The sequence below is a fragment of the Amia ocellicauda genome, chromosome 5 (genome assembly GCF_036373705.1).
Source record: "Amia ocellicauda isolate fAmiCal2 chromosome 5, fAmiCal2.hap1, whole genome shotgun sequence".
Classification (NCBI taxonomy): domain Eukaryota; kingdom Metazoa; phylum Chordata; class Actinopteri; order Amiiformes; family Amiidae; genus Amia; species Amia ocellicauda.
In genome coordinates this window covers 5461359-5483184 of record NC_089854.1, presented here as the reverse complement: position 1 = coordinate 5483184, position 21826 = coordinate 5461359, and the positions used below count along the sequence as shown (strand labels likewise).

At 43.7% G+C, this 21826-nt stretch overlaps 1 protein-coding gene across 1 annotated transcript in view; it reads left to right on the top strand.

Moving 5' to 3' along the window:
• Positions 1-21826, top strand: part of kcnd3 (potassium voltage-gated channel, Shal-related subfamily, member 3) — a 143986-nt gene that overhangs the window by 96813 nt on the left and 25347 nt on the right. Inside the window, exon 3 of the mRNA XM_066703416.1 lies at positions 13508-13676. Within this exon, the coding sequence (XP_066559513.1) occupies positions 13508-13676 (169 nt within the window). The remainder of the gene's footprint in view (positions 1-13507; positions 13677-21826) is intronic.

The following is a 21826-nucleotide window of genomic DNA, read 5'->3' as shown; positions in this document are numbered from 1 at the left end:
GCAATTTCAATGTGGTATTGTTTGCACATGAAGCTCGATATTAGGGCTTTCAGGATTACTGTTTTATTGGTAAAAGTATTTTACATTACAATAAAAAAACATTCAAACAAATTTTAATACTTGTGATTAAAATTTTTAAAAATCAATTCTTAAAATCACTTAAAATTTTTAAAATCTTAGTGATTAATATAACAAATAAACTCAAATAAACATGTGCTTAAACAAAACAAACGTGATTAAAGCAAAAAATGCTACCAACAAAGGAGTCAAATACATTGAAAATAACTGAAAATGCACTGGACAAATAATAAAAAAAAAAAAATTAAAATGATAAAAATAAAAAACAAACCAAAACGGTCCAATGCATTTAAAATTAAATCCAAAATGGTCAATGTATTTGACAAAAAAATAGAACAAAACTAAACCAAAAAAAAAACAAACAATTAGTGTTTTAAAAACAACTAAATCTTTAAAAACAGTTAAAATTCATTTTAAAAAGTCATTTTAAAAGACACTCATTCATAAAAGGATTAAAAGATCTTGGACTCGGGCTCCAGCAGGGGGAGATGACCGTCCCTGGAGGTGGGTCCCATCATGAGATCCTGAGCTCCCCCAGATCTTGTATATGCCAGTTCTTGAAGGCTTCCTCCTTGCCCCACTGATGGACCTCCAGATTGACATAATCCCTCACAAGCACCATGCCCCTCCGCGCGATGACAATTGGGTCCAGCTCCTGCTTATTGAATAGACAGATGTTCCATCCCTCCCACAGGGCCTGCTTCACTGCGCAGACGACACGCCACCAGCACCTCAGGGTGGAAGATGTTAATCCCCTGGCTGGACCATATAGAATCTGCTGGGCGGTTGCCCGCGCAGGAACGGCAAACCTGTGGAGGAACGGAGAAAACAGGAGCCAGACCCTGTAGGCGGAGGGGCAATCTCTAAAGATGTGAGCCTCCGTCTCCTTCCCCAGGCAACCCTTATAGGGGCAGATGTCATAAGGGGCTAGGCCCCTTCTGTGCATGAACACTCGGGTGGGGAGACACCGACTCACAGCCATCCAGGAGACATCTTTCTGTGTATTTGTGAGGCAAACGTGCGTAGCGTTAGCCCAGATAAACCGGCAGGTTTCAGGAGGGAAATCTTCTATCCGGCTGGTCTCCTGGGTAGATCTCATCTGGCTACAGATGGTCTTATAATCCCAGGAGGCCAGCACGACTTTATGGAGGCCTACTTCGAGCGCAAAGGCTTGGAGCGCCCTGTAGAATGGCGGGGGATCCCACGAGTGCGGCCTGGTGTTGTCCATGGCGCAGAGGCCGAATGGTCTCAGGCTGCTGGCAAAGTAGAAGCGGTTCATAAAACTCACTTTCTTGCCAGCAGCCTGGATGTTCTTGACCACGTAGGCCAGCCCCTGCGCCTTTATCAGCCGCACAACGTCCGGGACCCCCCTGCCTCCATCCAGGGTACCCTTCACCATTTGCACTCTCTTCAGCCTCTCCATTTTGCTCCCCCAGACAAACCGAAATATAATCCTGGTCACTAGTTTTGCGACGACCTTGTCTGGGGGGAAGATCATTCCTACGTAGAGGAGTATCGGGAAGAGGATGGCCTTTACAACCAGCACCTTACTGGCCATCGTCCAGGTCCTTGTGCTCCAGCCGTGGATCTTTCTTTGGACTTTAGATAAAGCCTCCTCCCAGCTCCGGGTGCCCGTGTTGGTCCCGTCGATCGTGATCCCCAGAACCTTGATGGACGGCTTCACAGGGAACACGGTCGGTGGGCCCCGGCTGACAGGCCATGCTCTGGAGAGGTAGACCTCGCTCTTGGCCCTATTGACAGCGGCCCCCGTCGCCCTGCAGAAGCCGTCCAGCAGTTCCTCAACCCTGGCCACGGACGGCGCATCCGTGCAGACCACGGCCACGTCGTCCATATAGGCCAGGGCTTTCAGTTGCTCTCCGCCGGAACCCGGGAGATGGAAACCTGTCACCCGGACGTCCCGGCAGATCGCCTGCATGAACGGCTCCAGACAGAGGACGTACAGCAGGGCCGACAGGAGACAACCCTGTCGGACCCCCGACCTGACCGGAAATGGTTCGGTCAGGTGGCGGTTCACAAGCACCCTGCTGCTTAGGCCGCTGTAGATGATCTTAACCCACTTCCTCAGGCCAAGAGCGAGACCCATCCTCTCCATAACGAGCTGCAAGTATTCGTGGCCCTCTCTGTCGAAGGCTTTCTCCTGGTCCAGGCTGATTAGGACCAGGGGAAGCCCTCTCTCGTTCGAGTAGGCCACGACATCCCTGAGCAGCATGGCGTTGTCGGCCGCCGATCTCCCCCGGGCACCGCAGACCTGGTCGGGACCCACGACTTGAGGGAGTGGCCGCTGCAGACGGAGCGTCAGTGCTTTGGCCAGTATCTTGTAGTCGGTGCACAAGAGGCTGACCGGCCGCCAGTTCCTCAGATCCTTTGGATCTCCCTTCTTATGAAGAAGAGAGAGGATACTCCTCTTCATAGAAGGGGCCAGTCTACCCTCTCTGTACATCAACCCCAAGACCTGAGCCAGATCTTCCTTAAACACCTCCCAAAAGATCTTATAGAATTTAGCAGGGATCCCATCGGGACCCGGTGTCCTTCCAGAGTTAAGACTCTTTATCACCTGGGAGAGTTCAGTGGTGGTGATCTCTGGATCCTCCTCCGCCTCCTCGTCCCCCTTGTTGCGGGACTCCAACAGAGACAGAAAGTGATGGATCAGATTTTGATCCACCACCTTCTGATCGTACAACTCCCTGTAGAAGTCCCGCACCACTGTCTCAACAGCCTCTCTGCCCTCCACCTCCTGCCCCGAGGAGTCGATCATGGAGGACATTGCAGGCCGCCTCTCCTTCATTTTCTTGAAGAAGAAGCGGCTGCACTTCTCATCGTCCTCCATGATGCGGACCCTGGAAAGGACCATGATCTTTTCTTGCTCCTCCCGATAGAGGGCGGAGAGACTCAGTTTGACCCGGGCCACCTCCTCAGCTAGGTCGAAGCCTCTGAGCTGTAAAAGACTCAGGCGCTGGAGGCGGGTGTTTAGATGGGAATATCTCGCCCGCCTCTCGCGAGCTTTCCGTTTCCCCAGCTGAATGAAGTAGCCCTGGGCCTTTTCTTCACCATCTCCCACCACTCTATGGGACAATCAAAAAGGTCCTTCAGGGTCCTCCACTCCTCGAGGCGTCTGCTAAAGGTCTTAATAACACGAGGGTCATCGAGCAGAGAGGTGTTGAGCTTCCAGACCCCAGGCCCCGACTCCCGTGTGCTCGGAATGAGCACCTCTGTCGTCAGGAGCCTGTGGTCTGAAAAGAAGACCGCCTCCGAAGACATGGCGGTCCTCTCCAGTGGCTTACTGAGGAGGACGAGATCTATCCTGGAGAAGGAGGAGCCAGAAGAACTCACCAAGGTGAACAAGGGGACCAGGTCCCGACCTGCGTCGCAGAGTTCAAAGTCCTCCACGAACGCAGCCAGGTCCCTGCTGGATCTATCATTGCGGGGCTTACTCCGGTCTACATCCCTCAGAGCACAGTTGAAATCACCTGAAATGATAACCGGTAAGGTGCCAATCAGGAGCGGGCATAGCTGAGGGAGAAAGAGGACTCTCTCTCTCTGGCTGGTGGGGGCATAGACATTGACCAGCCTCAATACAGCCCCCTTGTATTTAAGGTCGAGGCTGGCCAACCTGCCCGCCTCTATCACCCTACATTATTTTACTTCTATGAATGGGTTCTTCAGGAGTACGGCAATCCCGTCCGCTCGGGACACGTTGGACCCCGACCAGAAGGAATCACCTAGGGTCCAAGTGTCCCGGAGATCTTTATATTCTTTTTGGAACGGGATGCCGCACTCCTGTAAGCAGATGATGTCTGCTTTCATTCCAGCCAGAGAGCTTAAAACATCGGCCCTCTTTTTCACCTCAGCGATGCTCCTCACGTTTATAGATATAATTGTTAAAGCCATAATGGCAGTGAGGGCAATTACCCGCTCCGTAACAATCATGTAAAGAAACCCTCCTCTTCCCCACTTCTCTCTTCTCCCTCACCTAGCTTAGCGCTCGCACCCATCATTTCAACCATTTGCCTCACCGCTTGATCCTCTAGGAAGACTATGTAGGGGGCTCGGCTCCCGCCACCCGGTAAGGCTGGCGAAACTCCACTGGGCTCAGGGCCCGTGGTGCTGGAGGTTCTCCCTGGTTCCCTTGTAGCCGAGGCCCGACGAGCAGATGGCAGGGCAGAGGCCTTGTGTGCGACTGAGGAGAGGACTGGATAGACCCCGCTAGTCGTTCTTTTAACTAAGGGTGGGGGAGGGGGTGGTTTCTCCCTTCCCGGCTGTCTGTTGCCGCAGGCCTCCTCCCTCAGCGCCAGTGACTCTGCCATTGCGGCCCTGAGGTCTTCTTGGCAGAAGACACTGGCGCTGACTCTCCTCTCCTGAGGACCTGCGGCTCTCCCACTACTGCCGGGAGGGCATACCTGTCCCCTCCCCTGAGAGAGTCTCGGTCGTGGGGTTGGAAGGATGTTACTATTTTGGGGCCTGTCCTCCACCAGGCTGCCCACTGGGGGGAGTGGAGAAGGCCCACAACTCTCCGCTCCGGACTCGGAGTGGGGCGTATAAAACTGAGAGGGGGAGGTCTCTGCAGCGGGGGGGGAGCTGGCGGGGGGGGGAGAGCCAGCAGAATTGAACCTCTTGCTCTTCGCAACCCCCCCACCCATGCTCCTCTTCTCCATCCTTCTCCTCTTCCCCGCCACAACTGTCCACTCCCCCTCTGCCTCCACTTCCGACCCAGAGTCGGAGAGGGAGCCTATGAGACTCCTGAGGACTGTTTCCTCTCTACCCATGTCTAGGGGATTCTGCGTTAAAGGAGCCACCACCCCCGAGGGCCCGCGCCCTATTTGCATAGGAGGAGGGGCAATTCCTAAAAAGGTGCCCTCCCCCACCGCACAGGTTGCAGGCCCTCTCCTGCTTGCAGGCCCTGGTCAGATGTTCTTCGCCGCAGACCTTGCACTTAATAACAGTGCAGGCTGCGGCTAAATGACCCAGGGCCCCGCAGTTCCTACACAATTTGGGCATGCCATGGTAGAAGACTAGCCCCCTATTTGCACCTAAAACTACGGTGCTCGGCAGGTGGCGTACTCCGCCGATGGCGGCCACTTCCAACTGCAGGCGCACCTGCCACCGTCGAGCACCGGTCCAAACCCCATCTTCGTCATTGACTCTCTTGCTTTCAGACAGGATCTCACAGTGTCTCCTCAGCCATACCTCTACATCATACTCTGCCACTGCTTCATTATAAAACTGGATGGTAACAATTTTAATCTCTCTATCGGTCAGGGCGTCGACCACAAAGTCACTCAGGGGCATACATTCTTTTTTCTCTCTATAAATATTCCAAAAACACTCCAGCACTTGAGGGTTCTTAAAACTCACCTCAAACACCTCTCTAGGTCCAGGCAGTTTCACCACGCAGTTCAGCTCAGAAGGGGCGAAGCCCAGGCCCCTCTGCAGCACGGACCTGCTGAACTCCAGCCGGGTGAGGGCCGCGGTCTCGGCTCCAGCCTCACGGCTGAAGCGCACCGCATTGTGGCGCCTCACACCGGCGGTTCGCTGGGCCATGCTGCACTTTCCTACCTGGGAAAGGGTCCAGAGGCTCTCAATCCGGAGGTCGGGGCAAGTCCACCTGGCTGGGGAGCAGCTTCCACCTCCGGGGCTCTTGCAGGGAGCGGGCCTTGCGGGGAGAAGTCCGGGCCCTGGCTGCAGGAGGCTTCCCTCAGGGACGTTCGCCGATCAGCCTGGTCGGTCCCTGGAATCCGAGGCCTCTCCTGGATCCTGGCTGGTGACGTCAGCGGGGAGCAGTCCTGGTCAGGCCGGGCTCTGGGTAGATGGTCGGCCGGGCTTCTGGATGGGACCCACTCCGTGAGGAGTCCACCGACTCCTCTGGCTAGGTCCCCTGTCGCTCCCGGTCCGTCCCAATCTCCGCTTGCCTCGGCCTCCGGACCGCTCCAAGGACCCAGGACTCTGCAGCTCTGTCAACCGGCACCTCCCCATCTCGTCTGGTCTGGCCTGATGGATCAGCTCCCTGCAAGGAAAAGAAAAAGACTGTCAAATACAGTTCGATGCCCCCTGCTGGACAAAGGTTTCTCTCACAATTGGAGGGAAACCCGAGTCCAAGGGCTTTCAGGATTAGCTGCTACTTGTGGGTCGTGTTTGTGATATTTCATAGGCTGAGTTCTGCACATTGGCTGAAGGGGTGACCAACCCTGCACCGACCTCTGACATACCCACCGAGGAGCTGAGGGCAAATGTCAGTCTGCCCCACCTCTGGTCTCTCACTTACTAACATTTACACCTCCACAGTGAGTTGATTTCTGTGCCCCTTAACTCTGCTGGTTTGATGGCAGTGCTGCCTTCTGGGTTTCTATGCCCCAAACCTGGCAGAGTGGAGTTTAGCCTTCAAGCAGGGCATCGTGGGTATTCTTGTGCATGTTGGTATAGATCCACCCTGAGCAATTGTACACAGGCAGTGTTTAGCCATCAACTGGCTTACCCAGCATTCCTGCAGACAAGATTAAATTGTGTCGTGAAAGGGAAAGGGAACTTATAGGTATATACAATGTTTGTATATGTATTTTCTTTCAGTGGTCTAAATTTAAATAGCATACAAGAGAGACATGAATGCTATTGCCGGATGCTGTTTGAATAAATTAAAGAATGAAATGGACAATGCAGCCCATAACATGAGGCTTCTAGAGCCCATCTTCAGAGATGGTGTTCAAAATGGAGTTGCGTGGAAACAAACAAACAAATATAAACTGCAGTGCATTGTTAGAATAAACCTTGCAGCAGCCTTTACTCACATTTATGGCAAGGCAAGTTATCATTTAGAGATATCTTCAATTGCAGTTCAAGATATCATTAAAATATGTAAAGATATCTGGCAATGTATTTAATATATCATTAAATATTTAGAGAAAGTTTTCAAATGCACTTTAAAATAAGATATCTGCAATTCATGTAGAGATATCTTCAAATAATTTGCAGATATCTGGAATTAATTTAAAGATATTTGATACATTTCAAGATATCTGCATATAATGTTCAGATATCTGCAAATTACTTCCTGTTCAAATCATTTCAAGATATCTTTAAGTATTTAAATATATCTTCAAATGTAGTTGAAGATATCTCTAAATGATAACTTGGCTTGCCATGCACATTAACTGCATGCATGCACACATAAAGGGAAGTTACTAACTGCGCGCTGACCAGAACGCAACAGCTGTGTTGTTCAGAAAGGCTGAATATCTGACAGATGGAGGGGTTTGCAGAGCGTCCTCCTTAGACATGGCCTCTGAAAAGAAACAGCTGCATTTTACCCCTGCTCTGCGTTGCCCTGCCTCACAGCTCCCAGGTTAATTTCAACGAGAGAATATGTTGTGTCTTATTTTGCATGAAAAGCAGACAGAAGAGCACAAGTCCTCTTCTTGTAGTGTAGCAGGCAAGTTATCGCACTTCCCCTGGTATGTTTTGTCTTCTGTTTTACCTAAATTATCTCTCTATAGTGCCAGTGCTTTGTATGCAAGGTTAACTATGTAGTCTGCAGGATGTTCAAAATAGTGGCACTGGTCCATTCGACCTGATTAAAACAAGGCAAAACAAGACAAGTATTATGTCTCCAATAGTGAGGCCAATCTCGATAAATTGATTTTATCTTTTTATACCTCAGCCCTTCAGGAATCTCTATTCATTCGTTTGATTAACTTAATCAAGTAACTTAATTGGCCAGCTAAACTTTTCACAAGGAACTCACAGGGTCTTTCAGGATATGAATATAACAGCCCAGACCTGAGACCTGTGGATTTTCTGCCGGGGCGCGATGGCAGTGAGAGCTTGGCTCACACTAATGTGTTGTTGCCTTCCCTCCATTAGCAATTGGCTGGGCTGGAAATGAATGGCTGTGTACTCAAGCTCTGTACATAAAGCCGAGATTAATGCCAAAAGAGGTTAAATGGATGCCCCATAATCCAGACATGCCATATTATCCCAATTGAATTGCATCAAGCACAGATTTAATTTCTACAATGCCTAATGTATAGTAACCCCGTAATAATTAAACCAAGTTAAGATATCTGGAATCCATTCATACGAAAAGTTTTTGTTTTCGAAAAATTAGGAGAGATGACTGATTTTAATTATACCTTTTCTGGTCATTATATTTTTGGTACTTGGTATTAGGAAACATGCCATGCAAAAATCACTATTTAGTTCAGGCCAGAATTATCCTTTTAAACTGCATTGTGGAGAATGCTTCAGTGGTTCCGGTTTAATTCACTTTCAGACCATCTATTATGCTAATTTCATGTAGGTCTTGAATTCATAATTGTAACACTTTTGGATCTGATGCAACTACAGCTAAAAGAACCCGTTGTATTTGATCCTTAGATTAGTTTCTGTCACGCACGGTGATATAAATTAGCTTTTCTTGGAGAGGAACTTTTCTTATACTCTGATGTTCTGAAGTTTTTAATATATATATGCATAGACCTTGCAGAAGCCGAAAACTGCATCGGCATTTTAGCATCTGTTGTGATTTAGAAACAAATTACACTTTACTGCCTGGGAAGAGCAAAGCCAGAGAAAATGTGAAACTGCTTATGTATGCAATCCAACAATCATATCTGTATCTCATCATTACCATAAAAAGGAGACAGGAAACTCTTAGCAAAGAACAGGGGAGCACCTTTCTAGAAAAGTGCCAATGCTCACTTTCAGCCATGAATAACGGTTCCAAGGGAGCGAATCAGATTCCAGTTCTGTGGGGTTTTGAAACAGTACCGTTTTCCATTTTTATATGCATTCATTGAAAACAGAGGATGCAATTGCACTATATTCAACATGCCAGATACAATCATACCAGATAAGCCTCGGGAGTTTAAAGACTATTGACATCCGAGTTCCCAAAGGATGTACCTGTCTGACTCCCTGCACAAACAGCGGCCTGATTGGGCCGGCGCGGGTTAACTTGAAAGCATCGTTTTGCATGACTGCGTTCATTCATTACGAGAACTCCGGAGATCATTTGCAAAAAATACCAGGAGTGCAACTTTTAATGCCCGCACGTCAGAGAAGCTTTATCTCTAGCCAGTATTTGATTTATTAGGCAGTTTTCTCTGTTTAAAAGTGTCTTGTTATCTGATCTTTTTTTCCAAATTAATTTTCTGACGGAATGGGATTAGCATCAGCAAATGCACACGGCTCGTCCTATAAATTAAACCTCTGAGCTCCTTACTTGCAAGCTATTTAATGGCCAGGCTTTCATCAACTATCAGATTGTTTTAGAACCACTTGGGTTTTATCTTTATTTTTTTCACTGAAGTTTCAGTACTGAGACTTTTGCCACAAGAATAATAACCCACAAAAGACAACTGTGTCCCCCTTACCCTCCATTCTCAACCTACAGGGTCTGTTTTTCTGTTTTCTGAGATGCTGAAAATTAGCCCAATTCCCAATGTTTCCCCCTATGATATTTAATGCATAAGTGTTATGCCTCAGTCTCCACGAGAAAGCACATAGCATTGTGCATGGTTTAACTCTGTTAATGCATTTCTGATGTTTGCCTTCAGTCCAAGCTATGGTAGTTTGGGCATCCTGTCCAAAAGTAATATTTTGATTCTCCAGATCTGACTCAAAAGTAAAAGGACATTTCCTAAATTAGACATCTACAGGAATGCAGAACAGGATGTAGAGTGGCATTAATTGTCAGAGTCCTAGTAAACAACTGAAGCCGTGGTTCTCCATCCATGTCCTGGAATACTGTGTCTGCTGTTTTTTTTTCTTGAAGCTGAGCTCCCAGTTAATAATTTAATCATTAGTATGAAAGGTCCAATTAAGCCATTAAACTTTATTTTAAAATTTACAAATCTGTAAGTGATTTTATTGTTAATCTATAGAGAAATGTGTCATATGAAAACAAGCAGCATTAACAGAGATACATATAAATACAACACAACAGTAGGTGCAAAAGTATATAGCCTGGCATTTGGGATATAGTCCTATGCATCATGCTGAAGGCCAGTATTTGGACGATAGTTATAGAAGTGATTTGGGTAAACCGTAAAAATCCTTCTATATTTGGTGGGTGTCACGTTTATATAGCTACAATCTGTAAATGTACAAGTTCGCAATATGTATTTAGTTTCCCAATGATTTTGAAAGTACTGTAACATGCATAGAATAAATGTCTTTATTTCACTCTTAAGTCTCCACAAGAAAACGCATAATTTGATCCTTTTATGTAGCAGCCTGTTTGTATTGAAGAAAGTTACAAAGAAAAAAAAAGCACAAGTTCAGTGTGGTTTCCAAAAGGGGCAGAAGAAATGTAATATTGGGATCTTAATAGTTTTTTTCTGCTCTTCGAAAAGCAAAAGAGATTGTATTGTGACTCTGAATAATCCAATTCATGTGGGTTCAATTTGTTTTTCTCCCCCGAGATTGCTCTGTGTTCTGTCGCTGGCATTTTTCTTTAAGTGAAGGCTAATGTTATCTCATTTTACATTATGAAAATACTATGAGTCACTTTCTGAGATGTGGGTTAAACTCTGGAGAGAGACAGAGAGAGAGAGAGAGAGAGAGAGAGAGAGAGAGAGAGAGAGAGAGAGAGAGAGAGAGAGAGAGAGAGAGAGAGATGGTTGCCTTTTCTCTCCATGGAGCCAGATGTGGGAGATACTTCTAGAAGACATAGTACATATTTTTAAATCTGCTTGAGTCTGAACCAAAAGCCAATGTATAGAAACATGGGAGTAGAGGTTATTATACAGTACAGTAAAGTAGATCCAGCCCTCCACTGCACACAATTACTGACACATATACAAATTCACAGATACTATAAATATTCAGGAACTGAAAAAAAAAAAAAACACTTGGGGTTTGAAGCCCGTGCTCACAAATCAAATGGTGACGTAAATAAACATAATTCACAAGTTGTTGTTTGAGAAAACATGGCTTGATGTTTAATACATCGAAATAGCAAACACAAATAAACAAGTAGTAAAAGTGTGTTCACAGTCAATCTTAGACTTGATTATAAACTCCCCTTTTTCATACTGGACTTGCATGTCAGAAATTCGTTTTTTGTGTGCTGCTGTCTTGCCTTGGGAGTGTAATAAACTTGTCTAAAGGTTCATCAAGCCTTTCCTCTTGAGGGTAATTAACAGGAGGGGACCTGAGAGGAGACAGCAGAGAAGTAGACTCATCAAAAGAGTTGGTCTTAAAACATTATATCTTTCAACATTTTCTCTTCCACTTTTTCTTGGCATGTATACACTGTGGTTGTGAATGTTTTATGAGTCTATGTATAGCTTAGAGGGGAATTTTATAAGAAAAACTGTATAAAGTATATTAAAAGCAAAAAATATCAGCGGGGAAGCTTTGGTGATGTGGACAGGGCGATGGGTAAAGAGATTTTCATGATTCCTCAAAAAAAAAAAACTTTCTCCGTCGTTGGCCCGTTGGGTGTGTTACAACAGTGATTAATTTGGGATTCGGTTTAATTTCTTCTCGTCAGCTGAAAAACAAGGATCAGTGCCAGTGTGAAATGAGGCAGAAACTGTTCTTTCTCTATTCTGGTCTGTTCTTTCTTTTTTTTTTTCATAGGCCCCTGAAGCTTTTGAAACACTTTACCGAACTCCCAACTTCACCAATCCAGAGGCCAAATTGTAGCAAGGTGTCACAATTAAGCTTAAACCGACATTGCGTAGAGCAATTAAAAATAAAAGAAGACATATATTCTGCAGTGGCACACTGAAGAGACAAAAGCTACAGTCATGTGATGGGTTTTGTTAGAGAAATCCACCCGGGCCCCTGGGGACCAAGGACTAGCCGTGCATAGCTAACTTGTCAGACACACTCAAGACTAGGGGAGAGCAAAGACTGGCAGGGGCAGAGGGGTTAATATTTAAATAAATACTAACAATATAGAGATGAGTAATTTACCTATGCAGAAAAGGTCTAGTGAAGGGAGGTTCTGAATTGAACAGAGAGAGCACGTGCTTAGCTTACTGTGAATTAATAAAGTATTTTCCACAATATAACAATATCCTCAGTTCAGTACATCTCTATCCTCTCTCTCTCTCTCTCTCTCTCTCTTTCTGTGTCTCCATAACCTGTAAGTAGGGAAGTTTCATGACAGGCTTTTAAAACTGTTTTAAAAGTCTGGGAGGAAGCATGGCGCATTACTGTTTTAGAGGAGAACTTTTCTCGCTCTGATTAGCCGTGCATCCGTAATCCCACTCACTCATAAAAATTCTATACAGTTTTTTTTTACAGGCACTAAATACTTGTATTGCTTTTTCTGGTTTGGTGGCGCTTTCACAGCTACTCCATCAATCACAAGTGCAACCACGGGCAAAGCCTTACACAGAGATAACGGGGATGTGCACACATGCCTGTTAAAGACAACAAAGAGCATCACATGACTGCCGCAGAACAATGCAGCATGAACACCCACTTTGGTCCCTTATTATTTATCTTAGATTTAGTTATTCATGCTTCTGGTGCATCACAATTTGCCCTTCTATTCCTGATATTTGTTTTCCCCGATTTCATTTCGAATGCAAACACTTCTCTAGACCTCAGTGAGCCTCCAAAAGGCACGCTAACCCATGTTTCATTAGCACACGAGTCCAATTTCCTTCTCTCGAAGTCCATCTCCAAACTTCTGCGTCAGCCGGTTGTGATGTATCCCAGAAGTGTGCAGAGTGAGGGACACCCTTGACGGCACTGCTGTTAGGTTCACAGGGACTTAAATTCCTAAGCCCCCGATTAAAGATGCCTCAGCCATTAACTGGCAATCTTAGCTGGCTTAACGAATCTGCAGGTTCACAACTCTAGGGAGTGTCAGTCAGGCAGACAGAGAAAGACAGACCTTGAGTACTGGCAGCAGAGAGAGATGTTTAACCATGCAATAGAAGCAAAGTAGACAGTTAGTTTATTTTTCTGGGAAGGATAAAACTACAGAGTACAAATGAAAGTGTAAAAATGTTTATGTGTAATGTACACTGGGTTTTAAATAATTTAAAAATAATTTGTTACCGGACATTTCGTACAAAAGTCTTTCCATCTTATTCACACGGCTGAAAGAGACGTCTTAGGATTTGCACATGTGCAGTAGAGATCCATACCTGTGGGAGCAAGTGTGACCAACTGTGAGCAGATGACAAGAAATACCCAACTGATATCATGTGCAGAGAGTTGTGTTTACTGTTCTTTAAAAATGTGCCGGGCATTTGCATTTTACGTGAAAGCAACCATAAATGATTTACTGTTTTGCTGAAATGTATCCTGTTCTGCCCATTTAGGTTATGGTGCTGGTCACGTGTACCACAGCTTCATTCACATGGATTTAGCAATCAAGAAAAACTGTAATGGTCATCATCTTTATTGGGAAAGCTGTGTCTTTGTCTAACCGCGTCTCTTCTTTGCCTTTCAGCTACGGCGATATGGTGCCAAAGACGATTGCGGGGAAGATATTTGGATCCATCTGCTCTCTGAGTGGGGTGTTGGTAATAGCCCTTCCTGTCCCTGTCATCGTGTCCAACTTTAGCCGAATTTATCACCAGAACCAGAGAGCAGATAAACGCCGGGCGCAGAAGTTACAGGTAAATTATTTATATTTGATGAGCTCTAGTGGGCTGAAACCTGGTAACATCTTCAATTTTTACCTTTGGGTGTGGAGTGACAGCTGGTTTGGATCTTTTGTGTGTATGTGTGAGTGTGTATGAGTATATGACTTTATATAACTTTATATGACTTTAACTTCACCTGACTGTCTTTGGAAAGTAACTCAAACACGTTGCCTAATGTAAGAGCCTGCAGCCCTATTATCCCTGTGTTGGATCTTTCCATGGTCATCCATGGTCCACAATGCTCACACACCCAAGTGAACTGCAGTGAACCATTTCCTCAAACTAGCAAATTAATATACACTGTTTGGGTAGAGCCATGCTATTACTTGTCCAAGACTGAGCCATGCCAGTCCTGTGTGTACATCTGTCCACCAAAGAAACAGATGTCCTCCTGAGGGAAAGTTTTGACCCTGGTACATAGAGACCCTTTGCATTGACGATCAAGTCCTCCGGGTATCAATAGATCAATAATATCTTCTTAAAATGATTATTGGATGAAATGAGTCACGTCTGCAGGGATGCAAATGCCTTCCTCTGCCTCCTTCCTGATCCTGTATACCACCACACTGAAGGGAATTTCAAGGGCCTTCCAAAGAGAACATTATCAAGAAGATGTATTTGTTTTAACACTCTAACGAAGTATTAATGGAGTATTGCCTGTGAGTTGCAAAGAGCAGCACAGAACACAGCTCTGGTCAGTGAGCTCAACCTGGAACTGACGTGTGACTAAAGGTGAATAGAGTTCTCCACAAGGAACATATATTTTCCTAACATTAACCTATTCCACTCTCTCTAATGGCTTATTAATTGGCTACATACTCATTGTGCGCTTGAACAAATTCACCCCTGTAATTGAACTGATCCAATGCGGTCATGCAGGAGAGTGATGTACTTTTTTAATATACAAGTACATTTTCTATTCATTGTGTAGTAGTTTTGGATGACTGTTTTGTTGGCACCAGCATGGATGCCAGTTGGCTTTTCCTTCTGTTGCTGCAGGATTTGAATAAATGTGAATAAATATGCAATTGTTCACATCGAGAGATAGGGGCAAAGTATGGATTCTGTGTAAAGTGGTAGTCCTGAATAGACATCTCCAGCACTGACAGGTAAACAGGGAATGTATGGTCTTGTATGAAACTTGAATGCATCCTCCAAATAATCTTAAGAAAATCTCTTCTGCCGTTGGGTCTAGCTAAAACTATTATAACCCATACTGCATATCAGAACTAGTGTATTAGACAGTTCAGTTGCATGTGTTTGCTTATTACGTGTGTTGTGATTGTGATAGATTGCCGCACAATGCCAGCCTAATTCCTTTCCAATGATGCAACTGTACTTTAATGTGTGATTGAAGGATTGGATGAGATATTAAAGATCTGGCAGTATTTCAAGAAACCTCTCTCCTTTCTCAGTCCCAACCATCTTAAAACAAACTCTTTCCCATGCCAGATTATATCAAGAGGGGAAGGACAAGCACCCCAAAAGATAAACCATTTCATCTCCCTTAAGTGTTTGTTATTGCTTAATTAACTTTACGCTAATTGTCTGTAAAATCACCGTAGGCCTGTACCCTCTCTTCCCATTTCAACGACTGACAGCGTCTAATGATAAATCAATTTGACAATGAATTAGGTTAATAAAATGGGGGAAACAAATCTTTCTTCTCGTGAATTACAGTCAAACATGAATCTGCAAGGGAATTAAATAAAACCATTTTTTTTCAGTGGAATGTAATTAGACCAAAATGCATTTATTATTCTCAAAGATGAGCCTAATCAATTATTGTGATGATCTAGCTTTACTAAAGCTAATCTTCCCCTCCCATAGTATGCCATTTTATTGTGCAAATGTACTGAATGAATAAATATTAGTAATGGGCGTTCATTGTTTGAAGTATTCTGAAAGCAAAGGAGAATGACAAAAGAGAATGATTTTGTAGTAACTACATTACACGATGGCCTGTGGTTACTCATTAAGGTGGTTTTTCATCCTGGGGTTGAGCTGTAATATATGGTAACGAGAAGGGATTTTCAAAGAGGATACTCCAATCAGTGGTTGTGACTTCATAGTTTCACCAGACATCTTCATAACAATAGCAATTCCACCAAGTTTTTTTTTGTTTTTTTTGTTTCATGTACATTTTTGGACGTGCTACCACTTACAGCCAATTGATTGATTTCATTATTTTGCATTGGCCTTCATTTATTGTCTCTCTACACCCTCCCGTTCATTTTCAAGGCTCCCAACCTCATCGGACGTGATTTTGCCGATAATGCCCATCCTTCTTCCAGTTCAAATTTCCAAGCCAAGTTTGATTAAAAAAACGAAAGAGATACATGAATTGTATTTCTCTATCCCACACCTGGGCTGCTTCTTGTTCAATTTCCACTTTCTTTTCTAATTCCTTTCAGTTGTATCATGTGCTCATTTTACTCCCTGAGCACAAAAGCTTTGACAATCACAGTGACAGAAGGGCAGGAAGGGAGGCTCGCTTTAATGGTGCCTTCTCTCCACAAATAACTTCCCAGAATGAAACCTACAGAGAGAGAAGTTCATTTATGTCTCCCATCACCCGCAGTAACCTTGCTCAATCACTCCTGTCTACCAATACTCAACAGAGAATTTCATCCTCTCCAGTTACTGCAACCGAACCCACCTGCATATGTAACTGTTTTGGGGAGACCGCCAAGACTATCATTGCATAGCGGTTGGTTCCATTTCAGGTTCTCTGCTGCAGGGTATCATATTAGCCATCTCAAGCTACTGTATAGTTCGAGGTTGTTACCTCCTTAAAAACAGAAATGTGTTAATGTATCATAAGATCAAATGTATTTCTGCTTCGTCAGCACAATTTGCATGAGCCCGCAGCTCATGAAAAACAAGATAGGAATAGGAAGCACTTCTTTCAAAAGAGTGTTGTTGCTCTTCGAAACAAAATACCCAGCTGTGCTGTTGAAACTGCTTTTCTGGGATTTTTCAAGACAGGGCTACGTGAGATACTTAGATCAATAATCTATTAGCAATCAAACATGCAAGATGGCCCAAATGGCCTTCACTAATTTGTAACCATTCTTAAGATTTGTATGGTTTTGGATGGATTAAACATTAAAATAGGCCTCTTGCCTGTTTCAGAGTATCTGCCTTCTTTTCTAATCTGGAATCTGTGATGGAAAAATTGGGAATCATCCAGATAGATGTGACAGTTTGACACTTTTTTCTTTTGCTTCCAGAAAGGTTTAAATCAGTAGGTTTTACAAATTGAATTCCTCATTTAGACCTCCATGATATTAATACATTTGAAGCAAAGTGGTACAGAGAGCTAACGACCAATATGTTTTAATTATAGGCCAGTTATCTTGCAAACTCAAAAGCACTGCCCAAAGGGGGTTATGCCACTTTCCATGGATACCTCATCGAAACATTTGTCTATCAAAGCTGCCTACTGGACAGGCTCTTCCTGTTTCTTCCAATTTGGCGAACTCCAGAGCGACCTTGCAGCCTGTGGGCAGTGCTTTCTTTTTCAGATAACCGGTGTTGCGTTCGCAAACTATCGTTCGAATGGTTATCCCTACACCCAGTTCTCCCCCTACCCATATCGAATTGGCACATTCAAAATACTCCCAATAGGTATCCAGACACGGTGACACTGTGGCTCTTGAGCACCAGAGTCCTGCAGCCCTGCTTTAAGACAGCAGTCATCAGTCACCAGAACAAGTGTTGCGATATCAGGTACAATTAAACTCCAGCTCCCTTCGCTTGTGTAACAGGCTGTGCTGGTGTCTCAGTCCTAATCAGCAGCCAAGAGCACACACATTAATTTTATCACACCTCATAAATTCATCTTCGGAGCTCTAAATGCTAAGAAGGGCTGTTTAAAAAATAAATAATTAATAATTTACTTCCCATTTACCTTTGTGGGTTTATTCAGGTCTGAATATAGACACTGCCGTACCCTTTCAAGTCAAATTAATTGATGTTAAAAATGTCGTTAAATGCTGCTTGTTGTTTTCTTTGTCCAGTTGCCAGGTAACACTTAATTCATATTGATGGTCCTTAATCTATTATGTGCAATTATGTCCCTGGTCGTGTGAAGGAATTATATGTTTTCCTTTGCTGTTGTAGTTGTAGCATTTTCAGCATTGGTAGCAGCCTTCCAGCATGTTATCTTGAAAACATTGAATTTGTTGCTGTGCTAAATGTGCAGCTTTCTAAATCGGATCAGCCATGATGTTAAATCACAGGAAACCCATGTAATTGTGTTGATGCTGTGTTTTACACGTGAACTCACAGGGAATATTCACTGACAGATTTAAAAAGATCACGGATTACCTTTTGAAAAAATATGCATTTTCACAAGTTCCCTATTTTTTAAGCTATAGTTACCCAATAAGTTATGGTGGGTACCATAACATTTAAGTCATTCAACTATTTATTATACATAACAGACTCAATTCAGTCTTAAGTTTATAGAGTGCAGTGACAGCAGCTTCGTATTAGTGCCCTGAGGACAGAGCTGTCAAATATAGGTAGTCAATGACCAATGAAATTACATGTTGATGTTATGGGACACTTTAATGCCTCACACACTCCTCCCTGGCAGAGAGTCTGGCAGTAATGTCATCCATGGATCCATCAATATCAATATCCTCTGTAGCACACTAGTCTTAGCACAGATATGTGGATGTCCAAGAGAATTCAGCTTGTATTTTTCAGTTCCGCCAAATCATTTCACACATTCAGACTCAAACCTAAGCATGTTGTTGCTTACACAATAGGGGGCATTTGCATACTTATTGTGACCAGTCTGTGCGATTGATGTCCAGGCTGAGTCACTGTGTTATGTGGATGTCTTAGAACATGTATACATGTGCAAAATAATCAGCTACGAATGAGGAGTAAATAGTGGCCAACCCTAGTCCGGAGAAGTCTTAAATCTAAAGCCCTAGAAACATTTTAGTCTTCACCAGCAACATAGTTAGTTGATTCAATTAATTGTTTATTGACTACTTAAAAAAACAGATATCATTACTTACTTCTGTTACCTCATTTACACATTTACATATCCTCGGTGCACCATTTCTCCAGCTTACCCGCACACAAACAATGCCTCCCTTTTTACATTTACCTAGACACAGGAGGGCCATTTCATGAGTGAGAAACCTCATTAAAGAGAGTCATGAGATTAATTTGAAACAGGACAAGGTTCTCTGCTCAGGGATGCCGAGGAATGCAGTGAGCTTGGAAGGACTGGAGGTTGAGTGAGCAATATATAGTCTGCACCCACTGAGACACAAGCAACAAGAACAATAATCATCATTATATATTTAGGTAGCACAAACAGCCAGGGATCTGATTTACACCCAAAGAGCATACACACACTCATACATAAACACAGATATGGAAATTGTGGTCAAAATTGAGGAATCTTACCAACATGGTTCAAGTTTCGCCTATTACCTATTATGGCATAATTTCTCAACTGCAGCTGCCTGCATTTACAACTTATTAATTGACAATTGGCAATGGCTGCTATGATTCTAACTTCCCCAACGACACGGCGCAGGTACCTGTGTCCACAGACACCGCTGACGAGACACTGCAAACATCCCAATTTAGCCTTTTGCCAGCCCATTCTACATCTCATCCATCTTCATTCCGTGCTAATACTTAACCGCTTCAGGCTCCCATCGCAATTAAGCTACCATCTGGGACTCACATTAATGGAACACAAAATGTATCCTTCACTCTCCTTGCACTGTGGTCTGACATCAGAGGGCTCTGTCGCACAATCGAACAGCCACCAGGCGTTGTACCAAATTCACGTGATAACAACACACTGTTCTCTCATACCTGCCCACTGCTGTGTGTGGAACTCGATATCAGATCCCAATTAGGGGATGTCCAAATATGATACAATGCATGTGGGAGCACTGGGGGAGTCTTGATTTGTGCATGACAGAGTGAGGGTGCATGTTGGAAGTTGTGGGTTGGCAGAAGAAGACAGTTGGTACAGACTGTGCCTTACCAAAGAATACATTATCACATGCACATGCATTTTGTTAATTATTTTTTATGTATGAACTACGATCAATGTATTTTGAATTGTTTCGTTTCCTGCTGAGCATAATTTCTGCATCGTACGCAACATCGTCCTCTTGTGATCAGTGCCCACACATTCTCAGGATAGCAGTTAGTTTGAAAAATTAATTTAAATATCATTTGATATCAACCTGAAGACTTTGTGACTCCCAAGGATTCAAATACTTTTTCTTAATTTATCAAATCAAGTCTTTAGGAATACATCATTTAGGATGACCTGTACAACCTTCTAAATTGTGGATATCCAGGGCCAGGGTTGGTTTTCCCTGTGAAGTTAAGACCTGCAGTTCTCAAACTGGGGTCCTCAGAGATGCACCAGTGTGTCCACAGAAATGCCTGAAAGCACATTTCCATTAAATCAGTTTATCTGTTTCCTTCTCATTGATATAAATATCTCTGTTTTGTTTTTATCATAAATACGAGTAAGATAATTTCTATTTTGTAGTTACTTTGTGTCAGTTTAAGTCAAGGGTGTTCTGACACCAAACAGGCCTACCCTCATATAGATTGTTAGTTTAGCCCTGTTTGGCTATGGAATGGATACTCAGCATGCATATGAAGCAGTTTGCAGTCCTAGAAAACAAGAAACCCCCCCCCCTCCGACACAAACACACACATCACTCCCCTCTCCACAGCCTCCTGGAACACCAAAGTACGCCGCCAGCAACCTGAAAGACATCAATCTCCCAAGAGAATGGGTAAACACAGGGAGATAGCGAGACCTGGAATGAGAGGAAATGACCCATTTATTAAAATACAGCTCTGTAATAAATAAAGCTGTTTCAGGCAGTGTGTTAACTCATATGTGACACCCATGCAGGCAGCCGACGTTTGCATCGGGAAATGTTTTGATGGACTGATTGATTGAGTGAATACTACCTCATTAGCATTGCTGCTCCTTCCCCTCCGAGCTGTTTCGACAGCCCTGCTCTTGTCTGCTTTAATAAACTGACAACAAACAGCTGCTGCATTTCATTGTGAGCCCTTATCAAAATCTGGTAATTTTGTTTGACTAAAAAATACACTTAAAAAACTGACTGGGCTTCTTTTTTTGTAACGGATCCATTGATGTGCAACAAACAGCACAACCTGCCCATTTCTTTCACTTTTATTGTATATATTTGCGTCTCCAGTAAACCACACTCTTACTACCAGCAGGCCAAAGTAATTCAGTGGCTAAAAGTGTTTTTCTGATTTATTTGTATTATTTCTTAGTGTATCTGCTTATCAACCCAAAAGACTATCCGACTTCTGTTTTTCCTGGTTGATTAACGCATGTTCCGTAGATATGAATGAGAAAGAAATAAAAAAAAACGGTGAAACTATCATTAAATGGATTCCATTACAAGATAGCCATCTGGGTTTGTAAAATGCAACGTTTGCACTCTGAGGGAATGTCTCGGGAGTAATCTACCTTATGTGTGAAGCAGCAATCATGGACAAGGTTAAAATATTGCTCTTTACATGGAAATTGGTACAGCATGCCACAGATTGTTATTGATTCTTGGATTGGTTGATTTGTTTTTTTCTTCCCTCAGTTTTTTCAACAGTGCTTTAGAGTCATCAGTTGCTGGCACAATTTGTTCCACTTTAGTGTACAGATGAAATGAGCTAATACCACCGAGTTTCCGTCCCAGCTGCACTCAAAAAAAGAACAAAAACAAGGCCAAAAAATGTAATTTCATAGCCTGAAGGGTTGTAATTGAGATACTTTTTTTTTTTTTTTGATGATGCAAAGGAACGTGATCGTGCAAATGTATATGTATATGTATTTGTTTTAGTCCATCTATCTCTCTATCTATCTATCTATTCATCTATCTATAGCAGGGGTCTGAAATCAAGGTCCTGGATAACTACATGGTGTTTTCTCTTTCATCCCAAGTGAGCACTCCATTCAGTTCCTTCATTGAATTCATTAATGGCATAACTACTCAAGGATAGTGTGATCTATAGCTACTGGTTGACACTACAGAGACCACAGATTCATAATATCTAATGAGGGGCGAGAAAAAATATGGAAA